The 21,991-nt window shown below is 45.3% G+C and overlaps 1 protein-coding gene across 1 annotated transcript; it reads right to left on the bottom strand.

Annotated features, from left to right (window-relative positions):
• Window positions 1–9,872: 9,872 nt before the first annotated feature.
• On the bottom strand, window positions 9,873–19,490 carry LOC122674389 (pregnancy-associated glycoprotein 2-like). Its single transcript, XM_043872670.1, has 9 exons — window positions 19,378–19,490; window positions 17,935–18,076; window positions 16,858–16,975; window positions 16,639–16,757; window positions 15,235–15,428; window positions 14,200–14,316; window positions 12,294–12,435; window positions 12,110–12,208; window positions 9,873–10,177 (listed from the first exon to the last, which is right to left on the bottom strand). The coding sequence occupies exons 1-9, from the start codon at window positions 19,428–19,430 to the stop codon at window positions 10,031–10,033; spliced, it is 1,131 nt and encodes a 376-aa protein (XP_043728605.1). The 5' UTR covers window positions 19,431–19,490; the 3' UTR covers window positions 9,873–10,030.
• Between the last annotated feature and the right edge of the window lie 2,501 nt (window positions 19,491–21,991).

The raw sequence follows: 21,991 nt of genomic DNA, 5'->3' as shown, positions 1-21,991 counted from the left end.
CCTGCCTCTTGAGAAACTTGTACGCAGGTCAGGAGGCAACAGTTAGAACTGGACATGGAACAACAGACTGGCCCCAACTAGGAAAAGGAGTAAGTCAAGGCTGTATATTGCCACTCTGCTTATTTAACTTCTATGCAGAGTACATCATGGGAAATGCTGGGTTCGAAGAAGCACAAGCTGGAGTCAAGATTGCCAGGAGAAATATCAATAACCTCAGATATGCAGATGACACCACCCTTATGGCAGAAAGTGAAGAGGAACTAAAAAGCCTCTTGTTGAAAGTGAAAGAGGAGAATGAAACAGTTGACTTAAAGTTCAACATTTAGAAAACTAAGATCATGGCATCCACTCCCATCACTTCATGGGAAATAGATGGGGAAACAGTTGAAACAGTGACAGACTTTATTTTTAGGGCTCCAAAATCACTGCAGATGGTGAATGCAGCCATGAAATTAAAGACACTTGCTCCTTGGAAGAGAAGTTATGAGCAACCTAGACAGCATATTAAAAAGCAGAGACATTACTTTGCCAACAAAGATTCATTTAGTCAAGGCTTTGGTTTTTCCAGTAGTCATGTACGGATGTGAGAGTTGGACCATGAAGAAGGCTGAGCACCAAAGAATTGATGCTTTTGAACTGTGGTGTTGGAGAAGACTCTTGAGAGTCCCTTGGACTGCAAGGAGATCCAACCATCAATTCTAAAGGAAATCAGTCCTGAATATTCATTTGAAGGACTGATGTTGAAGCTAAAGTTCCAACACTTTGGCCACCTGATGCGAAGAAGTGACTCATTTGAAAAGACCCTGATGCTGGGAAAGATTGAGGGCAGGAGAAGGGGCCGAAAGAGGATGAGATGGTTGGATGGCGTCACCGACCGCCGACTCAATGGACATGAGTTTGGGTAAACTCCAGGAGTTGGTGATGGACAGGGAGGACGGGTGTGCTGAAGTCCATGGGGTTGCAAAGAGTTGGACACAACTGAGCAACTGAACTGAACTGAACTGAAGTAGACAGATTAAGATTTTTAGTTGGAGTTTCCATATCAAACTCTCAGAAATTTATTGAATGAATACACAGAGAAGTAGAAGAATATCAGTCAGTTCCGTCACTCAGTTGTGTCTGACTCTTTGCGACCCCATGAATCACAGCACACCAGGCCTCCCTGTCCATCACCAACTCCCAGAGTTTACTCATACTCATGTCCATTGAGTCGGCGATGCCATACAGCCATCTCATCCTCTGTCGTCCCCTTCTCCTTCTGCCCCCAACCCCTCCCAGCATCAGGGTCTTTTCCAGTGACGCAAGTCTATGCATGAGGTGGCCAAAGTATTGGAGTTTCAGCTTCAGCATCAGTCCTTCCAATGAACACCCAGGACTGATCTCCTTTAGGATGGACTGGTTGGATCCCCTTGCAGTCCAAGGGACTCGCAGGTGTCTTCTCCAACACCACAGTCAAAAGCATCAATTTTTCGGCACTCAGCTTTCTTCACAGTCCAACTCTCACATCCATACATGACCACTGGAAAAACCATAGCCTTGACTAGACAGACTTTTGTTGGCAAAGTAATGTTTCTGCTTTTTAATGTGCTGTCTAGGTTGGTCATAACTTTCCTTCCAAGGAGTAAGTGTCTTTTAATTTCATGGCTGCAATCACCATCTGCAGTGATTTTGGAGCCCCCCCCCCCAAAATAAAGCCTGACATTGTTTCCACTGTTTCCCCGTCTATTTGCCATGAAGTGATGGGACCGGATGCCATGATCTTAGTTTTCTGAATGTTGAGCTTTAAGCCAACTTTTTCACTCTCCTCCTTCACTTTCATCAAGAGGCTTTTAAGTTCCTCCTCACTTTCTGCCATAAGGGTGGTGTCATCTGCATATCTGAGGTTATTGATATTTCTCCCAGCAATCTTGATTCCAGCTTTTGCTTCTTCCAGCCTGGTGTTTCTCATGATGTACTCTGCACGTAAGTTAAATAAGCAGGGTGACAATATACAGCCTTGACGTACTACTTTTCCTATTGGGAGCCAGTCTGTTGTTCCATGTCCAGTTCTAGCTGTTGCTTCCTGACCTGCATATAGGTTTCTCAAGAGGCAGGTCAGGTGGTCTGCTATTCCCATCTCTTGAAGAATTTTCCACAGTTTGTGGTGATCCACACAGTCAAAGGCTTTGGCATAGTCAATAAAGCAAAAATAGATGTTTTTCTCTTGCTTTTTCAATGATGCAGTGGATGTTGGCAATTTGATCTCTGGTTCCTCTGCCTTTTCTAAAACTAGCTTGAACATCTGGAAGCTCACGGTTCACATATTGTTGAAGCCTGGCTTGGAGAATTTTGAGCATTACTTTACTAGCGTGTGAGATGAGTGCAATTGTGCGGTAGTTTGAGCATTCTTTGGGATTGCCTTTCTTTGGGATTGGAATGAAAACTGACCTTTTCCAGTCCTGTGGCCACTGCTGAGTTTTTGAAATTTGCCGGCATATTGAGTGCAGCACTTTCACAACATCATCTTTCAGGATTTGAAATAGCTCAACTGGAATTCCATCACCTCCACTAGCTTTGTTCATAGTGATGCTTCCTAAGGCCCACTTGACTTCACATTCTAAAGTCTGGCTCTAGGTGAGTGATCACACCATTGTGATTATCTGGGTCGTGAAGATCTTTTTTGTATATTTCTTCTGTGTATTCTTGCAACCTCTTCTTAATATCTTCTGCTTCTGTTAGGTCCATACCATTTTTGTCCTTTATCAAACCCATCTTTGCATGAAATGTTCCCTTGGTATCTCTAACTTTCTTGAAGAGATCTCTAGTCTCTCCTATACTATTGTTTTCCTCTATTTCTTTGCATTGATCTCTGAGGAAGACTTTCTTATCTCTCCTTGCTATTCTTTGGAACTCTGCATTCAAATGGTAATATCTTTCCTTTTCTCCTTTGCTTTTTGCTAGACCTGAAAAGCATCATGAACCAATTTGACATAATTAAGATTTGTACAATTTTCACAAAATGGTAGGACACAAATTCAAGTTCCTATAGAGTATTAACTAGCAGACACTGGAACATATTCAGAGACATAAGACCAACTGCAGAAATTTAATGGTCTAAAGGTACTGAAAACATATAATCTGTTCTCTTATTACTGTTCAATTATGTTAGAGATCAATATCAAAAAATATTTGAGAATAACCCACATATTCTCAAGTGCAGTGTGACATTTACCAAGAGAGATCTTTGACTTAGCCACTGAAAGCCTCAATAAAGTTAGAAGATTGAAAAAACCCAGAGGGTGATTGCAGAGAAGAAAACATTTAAATGAGAAATTAATATCAAAGATACCTTTAAAATCCCACAGATTTGGAAATTAAATGTCCACTTTTAAATGAGAGCCATAACAGGGAAAATTAGAAAATATGTGTAATAGAATAAAAATGAAAAGAGAATTTAGCAGAATTTGTTGCATGCAGCTGAAGCTGCTCAATGCAATTAAATACAATGTGGAATCTTGAATAAAGGATGAGAACAAATAATGGACACTAGCATAAAATTTTGTGAGATTTGAACAAAATCCAAACTTTGGTTAATAATACTGCATCACATTAATTTCCTGCCTTTTTTTTTTTACAACATAATATTTCTTTATATTCTCAGAATTGGATTAGAAGAAACTTCTTTTCTTTCCTTCTTTCTTTTCTCCTTCACTCATTCTTGCCTTCCTTTCCCTGTTTTGATGTCTTCTCTGATCTTTCACCCTTACAGAACTCTCAAACCCAGATGCCAACACAGGCCAGGCAGATGTGTTAGAGACCCTGTCCCCTGAAAGCTCCACTCCAACTCGGGTACCTCCTACAGGTAGGAGGGTGGGCCCGGCATGACCAGGCCTGCCTGGTCTCCAAGGGAGGCTAGAAATCCACATTGCTGTGATGTCTCCCCATTTTTAAATTTCAGTAACCAGTTCAAAGCTGTAGCAACCACGGGGTGAGCTGTGGTTTGTCACTTGACATCAACAACTGACGTCCCTCCATGAGAAACACATGTGAGGAGGACTGAGTCTATGGGAGGAAGGAGAGAGGGGGTAGGGGGTGGGGAGACAGACATTTCTCAGGTGTCCTGGAGCCCACCTTTTGTCACAGAGCCCTGTGTGGGGTCTGACAAACCTGGAGAAGCACCAGCCAGAACGAAGGAGGCAGTTTCCTGCTTCTGATCCTGGGCCTTGCTAAGGCCCACACCATAGGGCGGGCATGCAGAGTCTCTAGGTACTGGCCCCTGCTGCTTGCGTTCTTACCCTCAACATCTTTCCACCTCTTTCTATCTTGATGAAATCCAGCCTACATACCTCGAACACAATGAACTCCAACTAGTGGAAGATAGTGAGGCACAGAGGCAATTAAACTACCCCCAGTGGATAAGGGTCAGAGTGACTCCCTTGGTCACCACTCCCCAAGCAGGAGGCTGCAAAATGTCCTGGTGGGAAGGGATACTGGCGATGGCTCAAGACAGTCATTCAGATTGAGGTCAGTTGGGGGGGGGGCAGGGCGGGAGGACAAAGTATTTATGGCTCCTGCTCAATGAGGATCTATCCTGGGACTGCCAAACTCAACTACAAATAGAAAAAAAGCAAGGGAATTCCTGAAAGACATCAGCTTCATTGACTACACTAACTTCTTTGGCTGTGTGTATCACCACAAGCTGTGGAAAATTCTTCAAGAGATGGGAATAGCAGACCACCTTATCTGACTCCTGAGAAACCTGTATGCAGGTCAGGAAGAAAAAACTTACATCAAACAACTGACTGGTTCAAAATTGGGGAAGGAGTACATCAAGGCTGTATATTGTCACCCTGCTTATTTAACTTACATGCAGAGTACATCATGAGAAACACCAGGCTGGAAGAAGCAAAAGCTGGAATCAAGATTGCTGGGAGAGCAACCTAGATGCCCATCAGCAGATGAATGGATAAGGAAGCTGTGATACATATACACCATGGAATATTACTCAGCCGTTAAAAAGAATTCATTTGAATCAGTCCTAATGAGATGGATGAAACTGGAGCCCATTATACAGAGTGAAGTAAGCCAGAAAGATAAAGAACATTACAGCATACTAACACATATATATGGAATTTAGAAAGATGGTAACGATAACCCTATATGCAAAACAGAAAAAGAGACACAGAAAAAGAGACACAGAAATACAGAACAGACTTTTGAACTCTGTGGGAGAAGGTGAGGGTGGGATGTTTTGAAAGAACAGCATGTATACTATCTATGGTGAAACAGATCACCAGCCCAGGTGGGATGCATGAGACAAGTGCTTGGGCCTGGTGCACAGGGAAGACCCAGAGGAATCAGGTGGAGAGGGAGGTGGGAGGGGGGATTGGGATGGGGAATACGTGTAAATCTATGGCTGATTCATATCAATATATGACAAAACCCACTGAAATGTTGTGAAGTAATTAGCCTCCAACTAATAAAAAAAAAAAAGATTGCTGGGAGAAATATCAATAACCTCAGATATGGAGATGACACCACCCTTATGGCAGAAAGTGAAGAGGAACTAAAGAGCCTCTTGATGAAAGTGAAGGGGGAGAGTGAAACAGTTGGCTTAAAGCTCAACATTCAGAAAACTAAGATCATGGCAACTGGTCCCATCACTTCATGGCAAATAGATGAGGAAATAGTGGAAACAGTGACAGACTTTATTTTTGGGGGCTCCAAAATCACTGCAGATGGTGAATGCAGTCATGAAATTAAAAGATGTTTACTCCTTGGAAGAAAAGCTATGACAAAACTACACAGCATATTAAAAAGCAGAGACATTACTTTGCCAACAAAGGTCCATCTAGTCAAAGCTCTGTTTTTTCCAGTAGTCATGTATGAATCTAAGAGTTGGACTGTAAAGAAGGCTGAGCACCAAAGAATTGATGCTTTTGAACTGTGGTGTTGGAGAAGACTCTTGAGTGTCCCTTGCACTGCAAGGAGATCCAACCAGTCAATCCTAAAGGAAATCAGTCCTGAATATTCATTTGAAGGACTGATGTTGAAGCTGAAGTTCCAACACTTTGGCCACCTGATGTGAAGAGCCAACTCATTGGAAAAGACCCTGCAGCTGGGAAAGATTGAAGGCAGGAGGAGAAGGGGACAACAGAGGATGAGATGGTTGGATGGCATCACCAACTCAATGGACATGAGTTTGAGCAAGCTATAGGAGATGGTGAGAGGCAGGAAAGCCTGGCATGCTGCAGTCTGTGGGGTCACAAAGAGTCAGACTTGACTGAACGACTGAACAACAAAAAAGCAATATCCACAGAACCAGAAAATGTCACTTTCCATTCCCATCTCAAAGAAAGGCAATGCCAAGAATGTTCAAACTACCTAAAGTTGTGCTCATTTTGCATGCTAGTAAGGTTATGCTCAAATCCTTCAAGGTAGTCTTCAGCAGTATGTGAACTGAGAATTTACAAATGTACAAGCTGGATTTAGAAAAGGCAGAGAAACCAGAGATCAGAGAGAAAGGGAATTCCATAAAAATGTCTGCTTCATTGATTGTGTGAATGCCTTTAACTGTGTGGATTACAACAAACTTCACAAAATTCTTAATGTGATGGGAATACCAGTTAACCTTACCCATCTCCTGAGAAATCTGTATGCAGGTCAAGAAGCAACAGTTAGAAATTTACACTGAACAACTGACTGATTCAAAGTTGGGAAAGGAGTGTATAAAGGCTGTGTATTATCACCCTTCTTATTTAACTTATATGCAGAGTACATCATGTGAAATTGCTGGGCTGGATTAATCACAAACTGGAATCAAGATTGCCAGGAGAAATATCAATAGCCTCAGATATGCAGATGATACTACTCTAATAGCAGAAAGTAAAGAGGAACTAAAGAACCTCTTGATGAAGATGAAAGAAGAGAGTGAAAAAGCTGACTTAAAAACTCAACATTCAAAAAATTGAGGATCATGGCATCTGGCCCCATCACTTCATGGCAAATAGAAGGAGAAAAAGTGGAAGCACTGACAGATTTTATTTTCTTGGGCTCCAAAATCACTTCAGATGTTGATTGAAGCCATGATATTAAACGACACTTGCTCTTTGGAAGGAAAGCTATGACAAACCTAGACAGACAGTAGTCATGTTCAGATGTGAACGCTGGACCATAAAGAAGGCTGAGTGCCAAAGAATTAATGCTTTTGAACTGTGGTGCTGGAGAAGACTCTTGAGAGTACCTTGGACAGCAAGGAGATCAAACCAGTCAGTGCTAAAGGAAATCAAACCTGTATATTCATTGGAAGGACTGATGCTAACACTGAAGCTCCAATACTTTGGCCACCTGATATGAAGAGCTGACTCATTGGAAAAGACCCTGATGCTGGGAAAGATTGAAGGCCAAAGGAGAAGAGGGTGACAGAGGATCAGAAGTTTAGATAGCATCACCATCTCAACAGGCAAGAATTTGAGCAAACTCGGGAGATAATGAAGGACAAGTAACCCTAGCATGTTGTAGGTCATGGAGTGGCAAAGAATCGGGCACAATTTAGTGACTGAACAGCACCAGCATCATGGCAGTAGTCATGCTGACACCATGCGTGTCTTCCGACATGGATGTAGTTGTGTCATCTAGTGGAAGCATCTACTAACTCATTTATTTTTTAGTCAACATGTATTTCTTGAGGGCCTACTAGATGTCTGACACCAGTGCTAGAGCCAAAAGATCGGAGGAGACTTCTTTCACTTGTACAATGCGGGGGGTGGGAGTCAAAGCTTGCAGGGGATCTTGGGGAGACAGTGAGATAGCATATGTAATGAACTGGAGCTGTTATTCTTACTCTTATTGTTGATTTCTCATCTAGAGAATCATCCCTTAGGGTTCTCTGAAGAACACTTGGACAATGAGTTTCACAAACTGGTCACTTGCATCACCTTTAAGCCCAGTTGCTGATATTTACTGTTAAAGAAAAATAACTGATTCTGTTCTCACATTTCTCCCCTTTATCAGCTCTGCTACTGGTCCTCTTTCACTCCGCTCAAGGTGATCATTATCCAGTGCCATCCCAAAGGGACCAGGCACAGGTAACCATGGACATGTGGCTGTTCTGCACACAGATGCAAACTGAAAGGTTTAGGGGTGTGATTCAGGGTGGGGTGACAAAGTTGGAGTCAGTGCCTTTTGCCTTTCACCTCGCCCTATGCCAGCCTTTCCCTGCCTCCCTAAAGAGCAAGTCCCCTCACTCCTCTTGGCCTCCCAGCCACACCTCTGCTGTTTTCTCCATCTGGCCCTCCCCATTGCAGGTTGTCTCTTTATCTGTCTCCACGGCTTTGTGGTGGGTTTATCAACCGTTCCTCTATCCCTGGGGTCAACTACAGCACCTGGTGCAAAATACGTGCCTGCGTGCTTAGTTCTGTCTGACTTTCTGACCCTTGGACTACAGCCCACCAGCTTCTTCTGTCCATGGGGTTTTCTAGGCAAGAATACTGGCACAGGTTGCCATTTCCTTCTCCAGGGGATCTTTCAGACCCAGGGATCTAATCTGCATCTCCTATGTCTCCTGCATTGCAGGCAGATTCTTCACCCGCTGAGCCCTCAGGAAAGACCATTGTAGCTGCTCTGTAAATTTGTTCTGAATAAAAAGATGAAGAAAGGCAGGGGGACACTTCTTTCACTGATGTTCCTCTTGCCTGAGTAAAGACCCCTACTATGCATTGTCTTGGAGTATGTTTTCTAACTTTATCTCTTCTTTTCATTTTCTTCCATTACCTGAGTCTCCCTACATCTCTGACCCCTACTGTCCTGAGCTTAGGTCTCTACCCAGGGTCTCCAGGTGGAAAGAAGTGATACTTTTACTCCCAAGGTGCCAGTCCATGGCAGCTCACAACCAAACGGTTTGTAACTCTGGCCCTGGAGGAAGCTCAGAGAGGCTGAATGCTCTGTGCACCGTGGTCCACTGTTACATGAGTGACACCTTCCCCTACAGCACTGGAGGCCAAGGAAGGGGTGTGCTGGACCCTGGAGGAGGGGGATCGCTCAGGGATCCACAGGGGCTGTTACATGGGAAAGGGGACTGGAAAAGTCACAGCAGGTGTGGGTGGCAGAGAGCTGGTAACTGAGGCGGGGGGACAAAGGAGAACCATCTCAGTGTGAGGGGCCTCACACAGAACCCCCTGGAGCAGAATCCCACTGCCAATGTTCATCTAAGATGTGATGAATAGAATATTTTCATTACCCCTCATAATCCCTCTGAATGAGGAGGTGGTGGAGTTGGCATCATCATAAACTCTTCCCTGATCGAGACCATCCCCCAGTCACTATCCTTGGGGCTGCCTCCTGCCAGCTCCAGTTATTAAGTTCTGGAGGAAACTGTCAATCATGTTTGCTGCTGGGTCAGGGCCACATGACTATGTAAACCCACTCATAGGACCCTATGACCCTGCCAGGATGGTTGATCCAGGACTGGACATGTGATCTTGGGTGGGCCATTCAGAACACTCCCTTGAACCCTGATGTCTCCGAGCTTCTTTCCTTATGAGTTAGATGCCTTGAATATAAAAACCTTGAGGCAGGTAGCTTTGGACTCCCTCACTAGGTGTAGAAGCCTTAAGGATGAAGGTTGTTAGGCTAAGACCATTAAAGAAGAGAGAGGGGAAAGAGCGAGGATGAGAAAGATTGAGCTGAAGGTTTCTGATTTCTTGGGTCCAGTCATTTAGATCTTTCTATCTGCTCTGGTTCCTATGTACAGGATCTCCAGTGTTCTTCCGAAAAGTCTCCCATTTCCTTGAAACCAGTTGGATTTGAGTTCCTGTCACTTGTGGTTCAGACTTGGATCTAGATCTTTGCTGATTATGATGCACCTCCCAGACCCAAAAAGAAGCACCCATTTGTTTTAGCACCATTAAAAGTGAAACTTTTTATTCATTACTGAGAATAGGGTTTGCAGAGCACCAAACACAGTTCACCAGCATCGCTGGGGAGAAGTGCCCTAGTGAGAGCGAGTGTGTGTTAGGAGAGGCCTGATTGATTCCTGAACCAGTCCAAGCATTTACACTGCCGGAGCCAGGCCAATCCTTTTATTTTTTCGATCAAAAACCGAGAAGTACTGCCTCAGGAAGACATCACCCAGGACCCAGGTGTCTCGAGAGCTAGCTTCTGTGCCCCCTTGAAAGATGCTACGGCAGGAGTTTTGAATCTGGAGGAGGTAGAGATACACACCAGTCAGCCTGTGAGCTTACCTGCGACTCCCTCCTCAATATCCAGACCTGGCACACTTCTTGGTTTTATTTCCCTCTTTTCTTAAGTATCGGGTGAATTTCTCAGCAGCTGGGGATATTAGGATTCATCCAAAAACAAAAAGGGCCAAGACGTGTGGTTTCCATATGGCAGGAGTGTGGGGAGGGGAGGATTGGGAGTTTGGAATGATCAGATGCAAAGTAATATACAGAGGAATGATAAGCCACAAAGTCCTACTTATAGCACAAGGAGCTATATTCAATATTTATTGATTAACTAACGAAAAAGAATATGTATATTTGTATATGTACAGCTAAAGCACTTAGCTGTGAGGCAGAACTTGAGGCAACACCGATCAGCCATACTGCAATATCGTTTTCTAGAAAAGAACAAGAGCGTCCCCGGTTCCCCTGACACTCTCTGTTTCTTTCCTTCTGACTCCTGCTCCTCATTTTCTCTGCAGAGAATGCCTGTTCTTCTCCTGGATCCCCAACCAACTCTTTTTTTTTTAACTTTTAATTTTGTCTTGGAGTATAGCTGATAAACAATATTCTGAGATTCAGGTGGACAGTGAAGGGACTCAGTCATACATGTACATGTATCCTTGTCCCAAAGACAGCCCTTCCATCCAGGCTGCCACCTTACACTGAGCAGAGTTCCCTGTGCTATACAGTAGCTCCCTGTTGGTAATGCATGTTAAATACATTCAAAGCAGTGCTCGAAACTTTCTTTCTTTCTTTCTTTTCTTTTTTTTTAATATCATGCTTCCTCATTTAATGGCAAAATTAACCTGGAAAATGTAGTTAAATAATGCACACCTCATTTTTCTTTTCTCCCCCCTTCCCCAGCCTCCTCCTTCCTAAATGAAATTGGATTTACAGAATCAAAAGGCTTTAAATCAAATCTGCTTAAGATCACTCATGAGTAAAAATAACTAGTTTCTAAACCTTTAAGACGTCGCTCAGGCCCTCTGAGAAGACTATTTGGACCCACACTCACCCTTCAGCCAGTCCAGGCTTGGCTGGGTGACTTATTCAGGTCTCCATCCCCACTGGTCGGTTCATAGCCCTCATCACCCCTAATAAGTCCCCAGGGTCCCTTTGCAGAGCACCGTGGGTTTCCATTTGCATGGAATCCAGGGCAGATTTGCCTAGACCCAAGCAGGCCTCCCTATGGAGCCATGAATCAGGGGTGTTAGAATTACTGCAATTCCCTCTCTTCCTCACAGCCGTCTTTGAGCCCGACAGCCTGCTCTGAACTCCCAGAGGGAGCTGGCGTGAAGCCTCCACCCTGTGTCAGGTCTGAGCAGGCACTGTGCGCCCTTCATTCACCTTAGCATCCAACCTCCCCACAGAAGGGTCGGGCAGCCCGACTCACAGAGGGGGAACTGGGGCTTAGCAAGGGGAAGTTGCAGTCAAGGTCTAAGGTAGCCGTGTAATTGATTGTAACCGGGAAAATTTCAAGAAGGAAAGGGAGACTGTTAATCATTATGGTGGGACAGTACACAGCACCGCCACCAGCCAAGCCCCCTTGTCACACGTCCTATTTTAGGGATCACTAGAGCTGACTTTCCGTGTTCCTGCCTCTGAGGGCTCTAGTTGAACTGAAGATCTATGAGGGCAGAACACCTTAGTGTTCCCCTCTCCCTGTGACTCCCACCATGCCAGCATGGAGTGGTGTCTCCACATTTACCTCAGGAGGACGGATATCCCAGACCGTCCTCCACTCTCAAGTGGTTGATTTTGTTGGAGGTGCTGGCCCAGCCACAGGGGCTCAGCGGCATCTGCAATGGTGTGGCTTGGCCTGTAGAGGGTGCCCTCCTCCCAGCAGTAGCCCAAGGGTTCCTGCAAACCCCAATTTAGAGATCCAGCCCTCAGGGGTGGCTGCTCACCTTGATGATGTAGGCTTCAGGGGGCAGTGGATAGTCGATGCCATTGATGTTGAAGATGACAGGAGGCAGGGTGTTGACTGCATCACATGAAACCACATACTGTTAGAGAGAAGGAGAGAGGTTGGCCCAGAGGATCCTTATTATGTGGGGAGACTGGGAGTGACCCTGTGGCATGACCCTTCACCTCAGAACCCTCGGGCCTGGCGTTCATGAGCTTGTGGATGTTGGTGACCATTTCTGTTGGGCCATAGATCACTGATGTCCCAGTGTTCAATGTGGCATGGCATCCATGAGAACAAGCAACAACATTCCCGTTCATGGTGGTGCTGAGAGACAGTAGGACAAAGCGGGCATCAGGGTCATGCGGAAGGCTCCCTCTCTGAGGGAACTGTGAGTTCCCTCCCTCACAGCTGCCCCCTCCCTGACTGTCTCCTGAACAGAGCTTCATCTCTTGCCCTGACTTATCCTTTGCTCTGATCACAGCAACTTCCTTGACATCCATGAATGCAGTACTTGAATACACCAGGCTCTTTTGTACCTTGACACAAGCTGGTCTTCCTCCCTAGAAGAGCACCCTCCTCTTTGACTAGCTAATTTCTCCTCATCTTCCAGATTCCAGCTTAACTGTCATGGTTTCAGGGATGTCTTTCCCCCGGTGTGTATCAGTCTCCTGTCTTGGTCACTCTCTGTAGACCCTTCTGCATGTCTGGTGCTGGTGATTTAGTTGCTAAGTCATGTCCAGCTCTTGCAACTCCTAGAGGAGCCTAGCAGGCTCCTCTGTCCATGGGATTCTCTAGGCAAGACTATTGGAGTGGGTTGCCATTTCTTTCTCCAGAGGATCTTCCCAACCCAGGAATCGAACCCAGGTCTCCTGCATTACAGGCAGATTCTTTACCACTGAGCTATAAGGGATGCCCCTCATGTCTAGTGTGTACCGAAGTGACAATTCACTATGTGTGTGTGTCATTTCTTGCACGTTTGCCTTCTTAGATGTGAGGGCGAGTTTTATTTTCATCGCGTCCCTAAAGTGCCTGGCATACAGTGGATGCACAATGCTTGTTTGTGGAATGAGTGAAAGAAGACTGTGAAAATAATGAATGGAGACCATCCAGACAGGTATATCTGATGTCTCACCAACAATGGGTCAAACACACAGTGAAGATGGAGGTTCCTGAGGCAGCAGATTCTCATAGGGGTGGGAGAGACCGGCTGCCCTGGGAGAGGGTGTCCCTGAGCAGCACCCCCTCCCTGAGCTCAGACACTGAGACCCTGACCAGTCAATACCTGACTAGACACAGAACCTCAAAGGACAGGTAGATTTTATCTGAGGGTAAAACACAGAATCTCATCAATTATTGCCTCTTGTTCTCAATCCACTCCTGGATCCCACCTTCCCGATTCTCTCAGTTATAGCCCCTGCATCACTGTGTGCCTTGGGACGTGGGGTGTCTCTTTTTATGAGTGGCTTTCAGGTCCCAAGACTGTGGCCACCCTGTCTCCACTGCTGGCTAGCTTCTCCCTAAGGAGACCAGTTTTCCCCATTTCTTCAGGACTTTCCCTGTTTTTAAACTGACATTTCTCTGTACTGAGAAATTCCTTGGTCCCTTGTTGCCCTGGACAGTTGGTCATCTTATCACAGCTCTATTCAGGCTGAGGAAATTCTTCCTGATCCTCTTTTCACCACCCTGTAAAGTCCTATAACTATGCCTCCCACCTCACACTCAGGGGTGCAGTCCTCCCGCAGCTGCACAGGCCTCTCTGGACCCTGTGAGGGACCCTGTTCAGAGACCTGGTCAGCAGGCCTGGGCTGATTATGAACCCATGTGTGTTTTGTGAATCTATGTGTTTCTGTGTTTATGTGTGTGTTCGTATGTGGCTTTCTGTGTGTACTTGTGTGTCTCTGGCTGGCTATGTGTATTTATATGTGCCTATTGTATCTTTGCATGAGTGTCTGTGTGTCTGTCTGTGTCCTTGTGGGTGGTGTGTATGCCTGTTGACTGTGTGTCTGGGAGTGCATTTGTGTGTCTGCCTGTGTCTGTATACAGATAGGGGAGCATCACTTGAGGTGACCCTCAGAAGGAGAGGCTTACCTGTTTATGCTTATCTGCCAGCGGCGAGTTTGGGACACTGGTACCCAGTTGAGCTCTCCCTTGTAGTAGCGGTGGTCCACCCCACCAAACATCACCACACTGCCTTCTGGCTTGCTTCTGCAGAGATAAGGGAGGGGGATCCTTAGAGGACAGTAACAACAGCACTGCCTGGGAGCTGTGCTTATCCACCCATCAAGGCCCTAATAAGATCCCCATCTACATATGCAGAAATCGAGGCTAGGAGCAGTTGAGAACCAGACCAAGGTCGGTTGCTGGCTAATGAGTGGCACAGAGGAGGTTAGAAGCTGGGCCACCTGGCTGGGCTCCACCCACTCAGTCTTCAGAAGAGGCCCTGGACCTCCTGTGACCTGAGATACTCTCAGAGGACAGTGTGCTGAAGGGTTTTGGCTTCCCCCTTGTCCAGCCTGTATTTTTTCAGAAACATCAAGGCCTGAAGCACTAAGGGTGTGGCTTCAAGTCACACAGGGTTGGCTTCACTGGCCTGTGACCTGTGTTGTCCTTTGGGCCCCACACTCAGCAGGGCCCCCACCTCTGCTCTCGTTGTCTTGAAATTCCCAATACTTGTTCAAAATGGAGTCCCACACTTTTGTTTTGGATCCCACACTTTCTTTTTGCACTGGCTCCTGCAAATTGTGTAGCTGGTCCTGGGTGCTCAGTGAAATGTTAACGAGGAAGGAAAGATTTCCACCATTCCTCTCTTTTATTCCATGTCAAATTCATCAGCAAATCTTGTTGCCTTTTCTTCCAACTCATATCCTGACACCTTGCATTAGTCTTCCCTTTTGCTCACCCCCTACACCAAGACCCTGCTCTTGCACCCAGGAGCATGGTTGTGTTCCAATAAAACTTTATTTATAAAAGCCAGTGGTGAAGCCAGGTGGAGCCCTGGGGCCATAGTTATCCTGGGTTAGACTATCTCTCAGGATACTTCTGTATCAACTGTTGCTTAATTTTCATGCAACTGAAAGCACCTTACAACTAATTTGGAGAGAGGGATGTCCAGCTCAGACTTACTTGCTCAAGTAGAAGGCAAAGACAGGCTCAGAAAAGGCACCTTGGGACCACAAGTTGTCAAAGATGGGGATGGTACCTTCGATGCTGATGGTGGGAAATGCCAAGCCCAGGATGCCATCAAAGGGTACAAAATTAAACCCGTATTCCACCAGGCTTAGGCCAAACGACTGTTCAAGGCTAACCAGGTTCCCAATCTGTGGGCGAGAAGAGTGTTCCCACATAAAGGTTTGTTAAGTGGGTGTAGGCTTGGGCTGAGGGAGTGATGCCATTAGCTCTGCAGACAAGAACTGAGGTCTTTCTGTGTCCTCAGTAGACCTCAGATGGTTAGACCGAGCTGGGAGGGGAATTTGGGTTCCATTTACGTGGGTCTGTGGATTTTAAAACATCTGCTCCTTAAAAAACACCTTCTGAGTGAGTCAAACTGCCCTCATGTCTTCTGTAAGGGTTGGGCAACCGAGTCGGGACGGGACCCAATGGTGCCCCCTTGTGGACAAAATGAGTAAAGAGCAAGAGAAAATTCTCTGGCGTCTCTATGAACTGATGACAGAAATGGACTGAACTGCTGGTAATGTATTTTGGAATCTGCAGCTGCCCAGAAAGACAGAAGTCCATTACACAATGTTGCTGGTAGGGTTCTTATGAAATTACTGCGTGGGAAAAACACTTTTGGGGGGTATATGTGTTTTTGTACGAGTGTGTATGAGAGAGAGAGAGAGAGCAAGAGAAAGAGGCGAACTACTCAGGTACTTTGGGGGAGGGAGGCTATAGGTTTTATTAGACTCCAAAGGCCCCATACGTGGAGCACACACTTATCATGCCCCCCTACATCTCTGGCTTCCTGCGTATCCACCCCAGATACCTGAAGTGCTTGACTGTGCCCAGGGTCCCCAGATCAGTTTCATCCTTTCCCCAAACACCCACCAATAGCTTCGGTCCTGACAAGCCAGCCCAGCTCCACTGCTTACCACACGTGTGACCTCAGCTAGGCCCTTGCTGTCTGCACTTCAGTTTCCTCATCTGTATCATAACCTAGTCAACACTCCTGCTGTGTGGGGTTGTTACAGCTTTCAGCAAGTTATTACCATGAAAGTGCCTGGCACAGTCTGAGAATATAAAAATTGGTGCTTTCTTTCCCCCTCTTCTGGCTCCCAGCAAAATGAACCCTGAGCTGCTCATGGGCAGAGGAGCTGAAAGTCCACAGCCCGAGCCACTCTCTGGGTTAGCTAATCCATTTGTTTGTGTGTCACTATGGAGACGTCTCCCCAGGGACAGGATCCTGTGGGTAAGATGGCCAATGTCTATGGGAGTTAGGGTAGGATGGTCCTGCCAGCTGGTCCTGTGTCTGTTTCGTAAGCAGTGGTCACTCAATAGTCAGTCCTAACTCAACTTCTGTTTCCACGTTACCCGAATGGTGTCAGAGCCAAGAAATCCTTGAATTATCCCAGATCCATAGTAGATGGTGACAGGCCGGCCTGCTTCCCTGAAGCTGGAAGAATTTTGAGGATTGAAGGTGTTGTGTGTTTCTGCAGACACAAGAGATGAGTGTCAGTCAGGTGCCAAGGGTGGAGAAGGGAGAATCAGGGCAAGGAAAAGGTGGGTGGGTTGGGGGGTGTTTGTACTCACTACAGGCTGGACTTTCACAAGTGATGGAAGGCACCCACAAGTCAGCTGAGCCTGTGTCAAAGAGGACGTGGAACTCCTGAGGGGGTGTTCCAATGGTGATGGTCCCCACGTAGGCACTCTATGGGGACCAGGAGGGATGGGTTAGTGCAGATCTGGCTCCCCTTGATGGCCCCACTGCTGCCTCCCTCTGGGTGTCACATGTCTCCTGAGATCACTTTCCAACCACCATGCAGCTCACAGCCTTTGTTCTCAGAGGTGCCTGCATTTGGTAATTTTTCCTGTGCTCTATGGTATGTGGGATATTCACTCTATGACCAGGTAATTTTAGTACCTCCTGTATTCAAAGCCCAAACTCATAAGCACTGGACCTCCAGGGAAGTCCTGGTGCCTTCATTTGAGAAGCTCTCTAGTCTCTTCAAACCCAGCCTGAGCACCTCCTTCTCCAGGAGGTCCTCCTTGATCAATCCCAGGCACTCCCTCTAAACTCAGACCACATCCAATCAACACCACACAGCTGACCCTTTCATTTGACATATATTTACTCTTTGCCTTTCTCTCAGGCTAGCCTGCACAATCTTGAAGACAAAATATGCCCTTTTTTCTAATCTAATAACAATAACCACAGTGTTAGATTCTTATCACTTACACGGAATAGGGATTCAGTAACTTTTTACTGCTGTGATTCTTGCATCTGTGGAAGCTGAATTCTTTTGCCTGGGGATTCACTCTTGTATTGCAGTTGGCTTTATCCTTTGACCAGAGATGGCTCACCCTTCATCTGTAACTGAGTGGCTCTCTTAGTTCAGAAGGAACAATCTCCCTCAGACTAACGACACATCTTTGACACAGAAATGGATGTTTATCTGCCACCTGGTCATTGCTGGGCCCAGTCACCACAGACCAAGAGTTGAGGATGAGAATGCCTTCTCCTCTGGAGTGGGGTCCCTGTTGCCCAGTGTTTCTGCCTCCTGCAGGAGCCCCAGCCCAAACTTCCCACCTGCCACGGCCAGATGAGTCCCAGTGCTAGGACAGAGCACAAGGGGGCGATGAGGAGAACCATCCTCCCAACAAACTCACATCCAGAAAGTTTCTCAGGGGGAGAATAGCTGTTTTGGAGTCATTCTTGACTAGTCTGTAAGCTCGTTCCTCCAGGAAATTGTTCAGCAAGTTTTTTTCCCTCAGGGTTTCTCGCAAGGTCTTCACTTTCCTTAGAGGCAAACTTTCACCGAGGATTAGGAAAAGAAACAAAGGAGAAGATACGATTAGCTGTCCGTGTTAAGGTATAGCTGTCATTGTAATGGCACTGTGGATTTTCCAGCATTTTTATGAGTGTCACCTTATGATCAGAGTGCCATGCAAATGCCATTTCAAAGATGTAGGTTTGAATACAGGTTGTGTTGTGCAACATTGTGTAAGACCATTTGGACTCTCAGCTTACTCCTGGGTAAAAAGGTGAAATGTAATGATTACCACCCTCCACATAGAAAATTTGGGAGGTAAGTGAAGTGATGGATATAATGTACCTGATATATAGTAAATGTCAACAATGACAACCATTAGTATTGCTATTGCCATCCCACTGTATCCTTCTCAGGGACTCTCAGGGATTAAGGTTCTAGAATAGGATCATTACCCTATCTTTACGGGGAAGGAATTTGAAATTCAAGGAGTTTGTCACTTGGCTGTGGTCACACTGCTTGTCAGATGTACAAGAGTGTAGAAGTAGCTCTCCCAATCTTTCTCCAAGTAGAAACAGAACAGAGGGTTAAGAGAAGAATCCAGGAGATAGGAAACAAATTAAAGAAACTAAGAGGCTAAAGAAGCAAGGATGAGACAAAATTGAAAAACTAAAAGAGGAGAAAACAACACGGAGAGATCTGCACTCACAGAGACTTCCAAAGAGATGGAGAGATAAGTGAGAGAGACACAGAGATGCAGACATAGACATATACACACTGAAGTAGAGAGAGAACAGAGAGGAGACCTAGAATAAAATGTAGAAAAATGCTATTCCACAGGACCACACACACGCACTAAACAATTGCAATGAGTTCCATTTTCAGCAGGTCACCACATGATGGGGTCCCAAGAGTGTGCAACCATGCAAAGCTACACCTTGACCCTTGGGACCCACAGTTTCTATAGCAAGGTGCATGCCTGCGTGCTAAGCTGCTTCAGTCGTGTCCAGCTCTATATGACCCTATGGACCTCAGCCTGCCAGGCTCCTCTGTCCATGGGATTGTCCAGGCAAGAATATTGCAGTGGGTTGACATGTCCTTCTCCAGGGGATCTTCCCAACCCAGGGATCCAACCCGCATCTCTTATATCTCCCACATTTGCACGGAGGTTCTTTACCACTAGCACCACCTGGGAAGCCCAAGGCTAAAGAAGCAAGGGTAAGTACCTATAGCAGGGTATTTATCAATAAGTAAGAGTTGAACTTTAAGACTATCAGGGAAATGTTCCATTTCTTTCTAACCCAGAAAGGAAGATGATGCAGCTTACAGTCCCCATACTTACATGACTATGCACTCTGAGAGGGCCACCAGCCCGAGGAGCACAAGCCACTTCATGCTTCTTTCCTGGCTCCAAGTACTCAGGGAAGCTTTAGTTCTTTAGCATGCAGTGGTGACCAGGAGCTTCTGGTTATATGTGCTCTAACCTGCCCTAATTGTCCCCTTTAGGTCACTAATGGATCGGATAAAAATACAAAGCTCTTGATAAAACTTTTATCTTCATTCTTGACCTTGGGGAATGGTCTTAGAAAATTCTCAGAATTCAGAGAATTCTACTGTGATCTCTTCCTTGAGGCTAGGCTGGAATACCAACGTGAACCACATGGACATCTAAGGCATGGAGAAACTTGCCATCATGGAGAAAATAACTGCTAAGAACACCATAAAAATCAATATTAGGGACCATGCTAGACATTCATGATCTCATGGGGTCTGCCTAGCCACTTCATGAGGTATGGTTTGCTGACCTCGTTGGAGAGCTGATTGCTAGGAGGAAAAGAGGTCAAATGGAAAAGTGAAGACTTCAGAGGCAGCCCAGGAACATATGAGTAGCTTTAGGTAGTGTGTCTAATGGCAGAGATCAGGGGCACCTATGATGCCTGTCTGCATCAAAGATTTAGGGCAGAGCAGTATTTAAACTGAATGATTTCAGTATTGGAAGAAGTATTGGAAGAAAATATCCACAGGATGTTTTATATCATCCAACAAACCTACAAGGAAGATATGTGTGCTGGGGTCTGAGTTAGATGGTGGAAAGTCAAAGTTGATCAAGACAGAAGTTGTCTTTATCTTAATAGAGCTAGCATTCTAGTTATCACAAACTCATGGTCCAGGAGGCAAGAGAAATGATGAAAGCCTAGGCATCTATGCTCAACACTGGGCAGCACACGCCTTTCCACTGGGAGCAGCCTCTCCTCCACTTCAGCCATGCTGGAAAGTGGGTCAGTTGGCCATATTTTCAAGAGAAGTCAGAAATCTGGATATTTATGTGCAAGTTCGTGATTTTAATGTTAGCAACTAATTTTTATCCCCTCAAAACATAGTGGGAGCCAAATCTCCCACTATGGTGGGCTGGATTCAGCCTTCAGTCTATGCAGGTTTTTATTTCTGGCCTAGAAGTAGGAGTGCAGTGGGGACAGAGAGGGATGTTAATTCAAGTTGGATGATTTAAAATGAGACTGAATGCATATTAAACATGTTCGTTTCTTTCTATTTGCAAAGAAAGATCACCAGGGACATATCAATCAATGACCTTAATAATGTCGATTTGCTGAAGATAAATGGATATATGTCCGATGTAATCTCCAGTAGGGTCCATGCTATGAAAAATTTTGACTGCTAAACAAAACACACAGAATATAATTTTGAAATGTCTTATCAACCAAAGAAGGCAAAGAAAACCACTCAGGGCTCCAACCCAGACTGAGATGAACAGGGGTATCTGTTAAACTGTTACCACAGTCAAAGTAAAGATGACAGTGTTTCCTGGCTCTTCCAGGACTCCCAGGGCCTATTCCTGCATGAGATCTATCCTGGTCTGTCCCTTGGATACAACAACAGGGGCCTGGTCTGGACACCAGCTGTGTATAGATGGGGCACAATGTCTTAACCCTCATTTATGTAAATTGTTTAAATCCAGTTTTGGTGGTCCAGTCTCTAGAGAGGGAATATGAGAGAATATAAAAAACGACACACACATTTGCTCTTTAACTCAGCAATTGTACTCCTAGGGTTCTACCCAACGACACAGTGGTGACAATATAAAAAGCCATATGCACAAGCTATCTACTGCACATCATTTTTAAAATCAAAATATCAGCAACATACGTGAAGTGACCATCCATGGAGGAATTTGTAATAAGGCACAGGGCATCCCAACACTGGGGTATAATGTGGAATGGGTGACATTGTCAACTATGTAGTTAGCTTTTTTGAAAAAAGAGGGTCCAAAAAAGTTCTTAGAGTTTGTTGCTTCTTATACACATGTATGTCTATTTTCATTTAGAAATAATAAAAGAATTAGCCGAAAACTACTAAAATGTAATGTACTGATGAGGTGCAGGGAAGTGAGATTTTTCTTGTTTTATACTTTGATTTGCAGCCATGAAAACGTGTTATTGAATCAAAAAATAATCACGTGTGTCAAAATTGAGAACAAAGACTAATAAGTCTAATTGTAACAAGTTGGTGACTAGCTGCACATATCAACACACTGCTTGAGTTGCCGTAAAATTCAGAATTATGACTCTACATTCAGAGTACTGAATGTACTCTGGCTGAGCCAGGTTTGGTTTGAGACAAGCCTATAATCAAGGGACTTGTTCCCTGTTTGATGCTCAAAAAAGATCTTGGAGCTTTGAATGCCTTGAGAGCGGGTGAACCAGTCATGTTCTTGGGGGACTTTGCTTTATGGAACTGGTTGGAGAAAAAGGACAGACACTCAGGACAAGGCTGGACATCTCCGGGTCTCAGCTGGTTGTGAGTTGAGTTCCAGCCACCGGACTTCAGGGTCAGGAGCTGATCTTATTCACAAGCCACCTTCGGAGAAGGAATAAGAGAAAGAGATTTTGCCCAGAGAGCAGTGTCGTCAGCCGACCAGAGGATCACACAGGGCAAGA

Source organism: Cervus elaphus, chromosome 2 (genome assembly GCF_910594005.1).
Source record: "Cervus elaphus chromosome 2, mCerEla1.1, whole genome shotgun sequence".
Classification (NCBI taxonomy): domain Eukaryota; kingdom Metazoa; phylum Chordata; class Mammalia; order Artiodactyla; family Cervidae; genus Cervus; species Cervus elaphus.
Note: the sequence above shows the minus strand (reverse complement) of the source record. Positions and strands in the feature narration are given on the sequence as shown.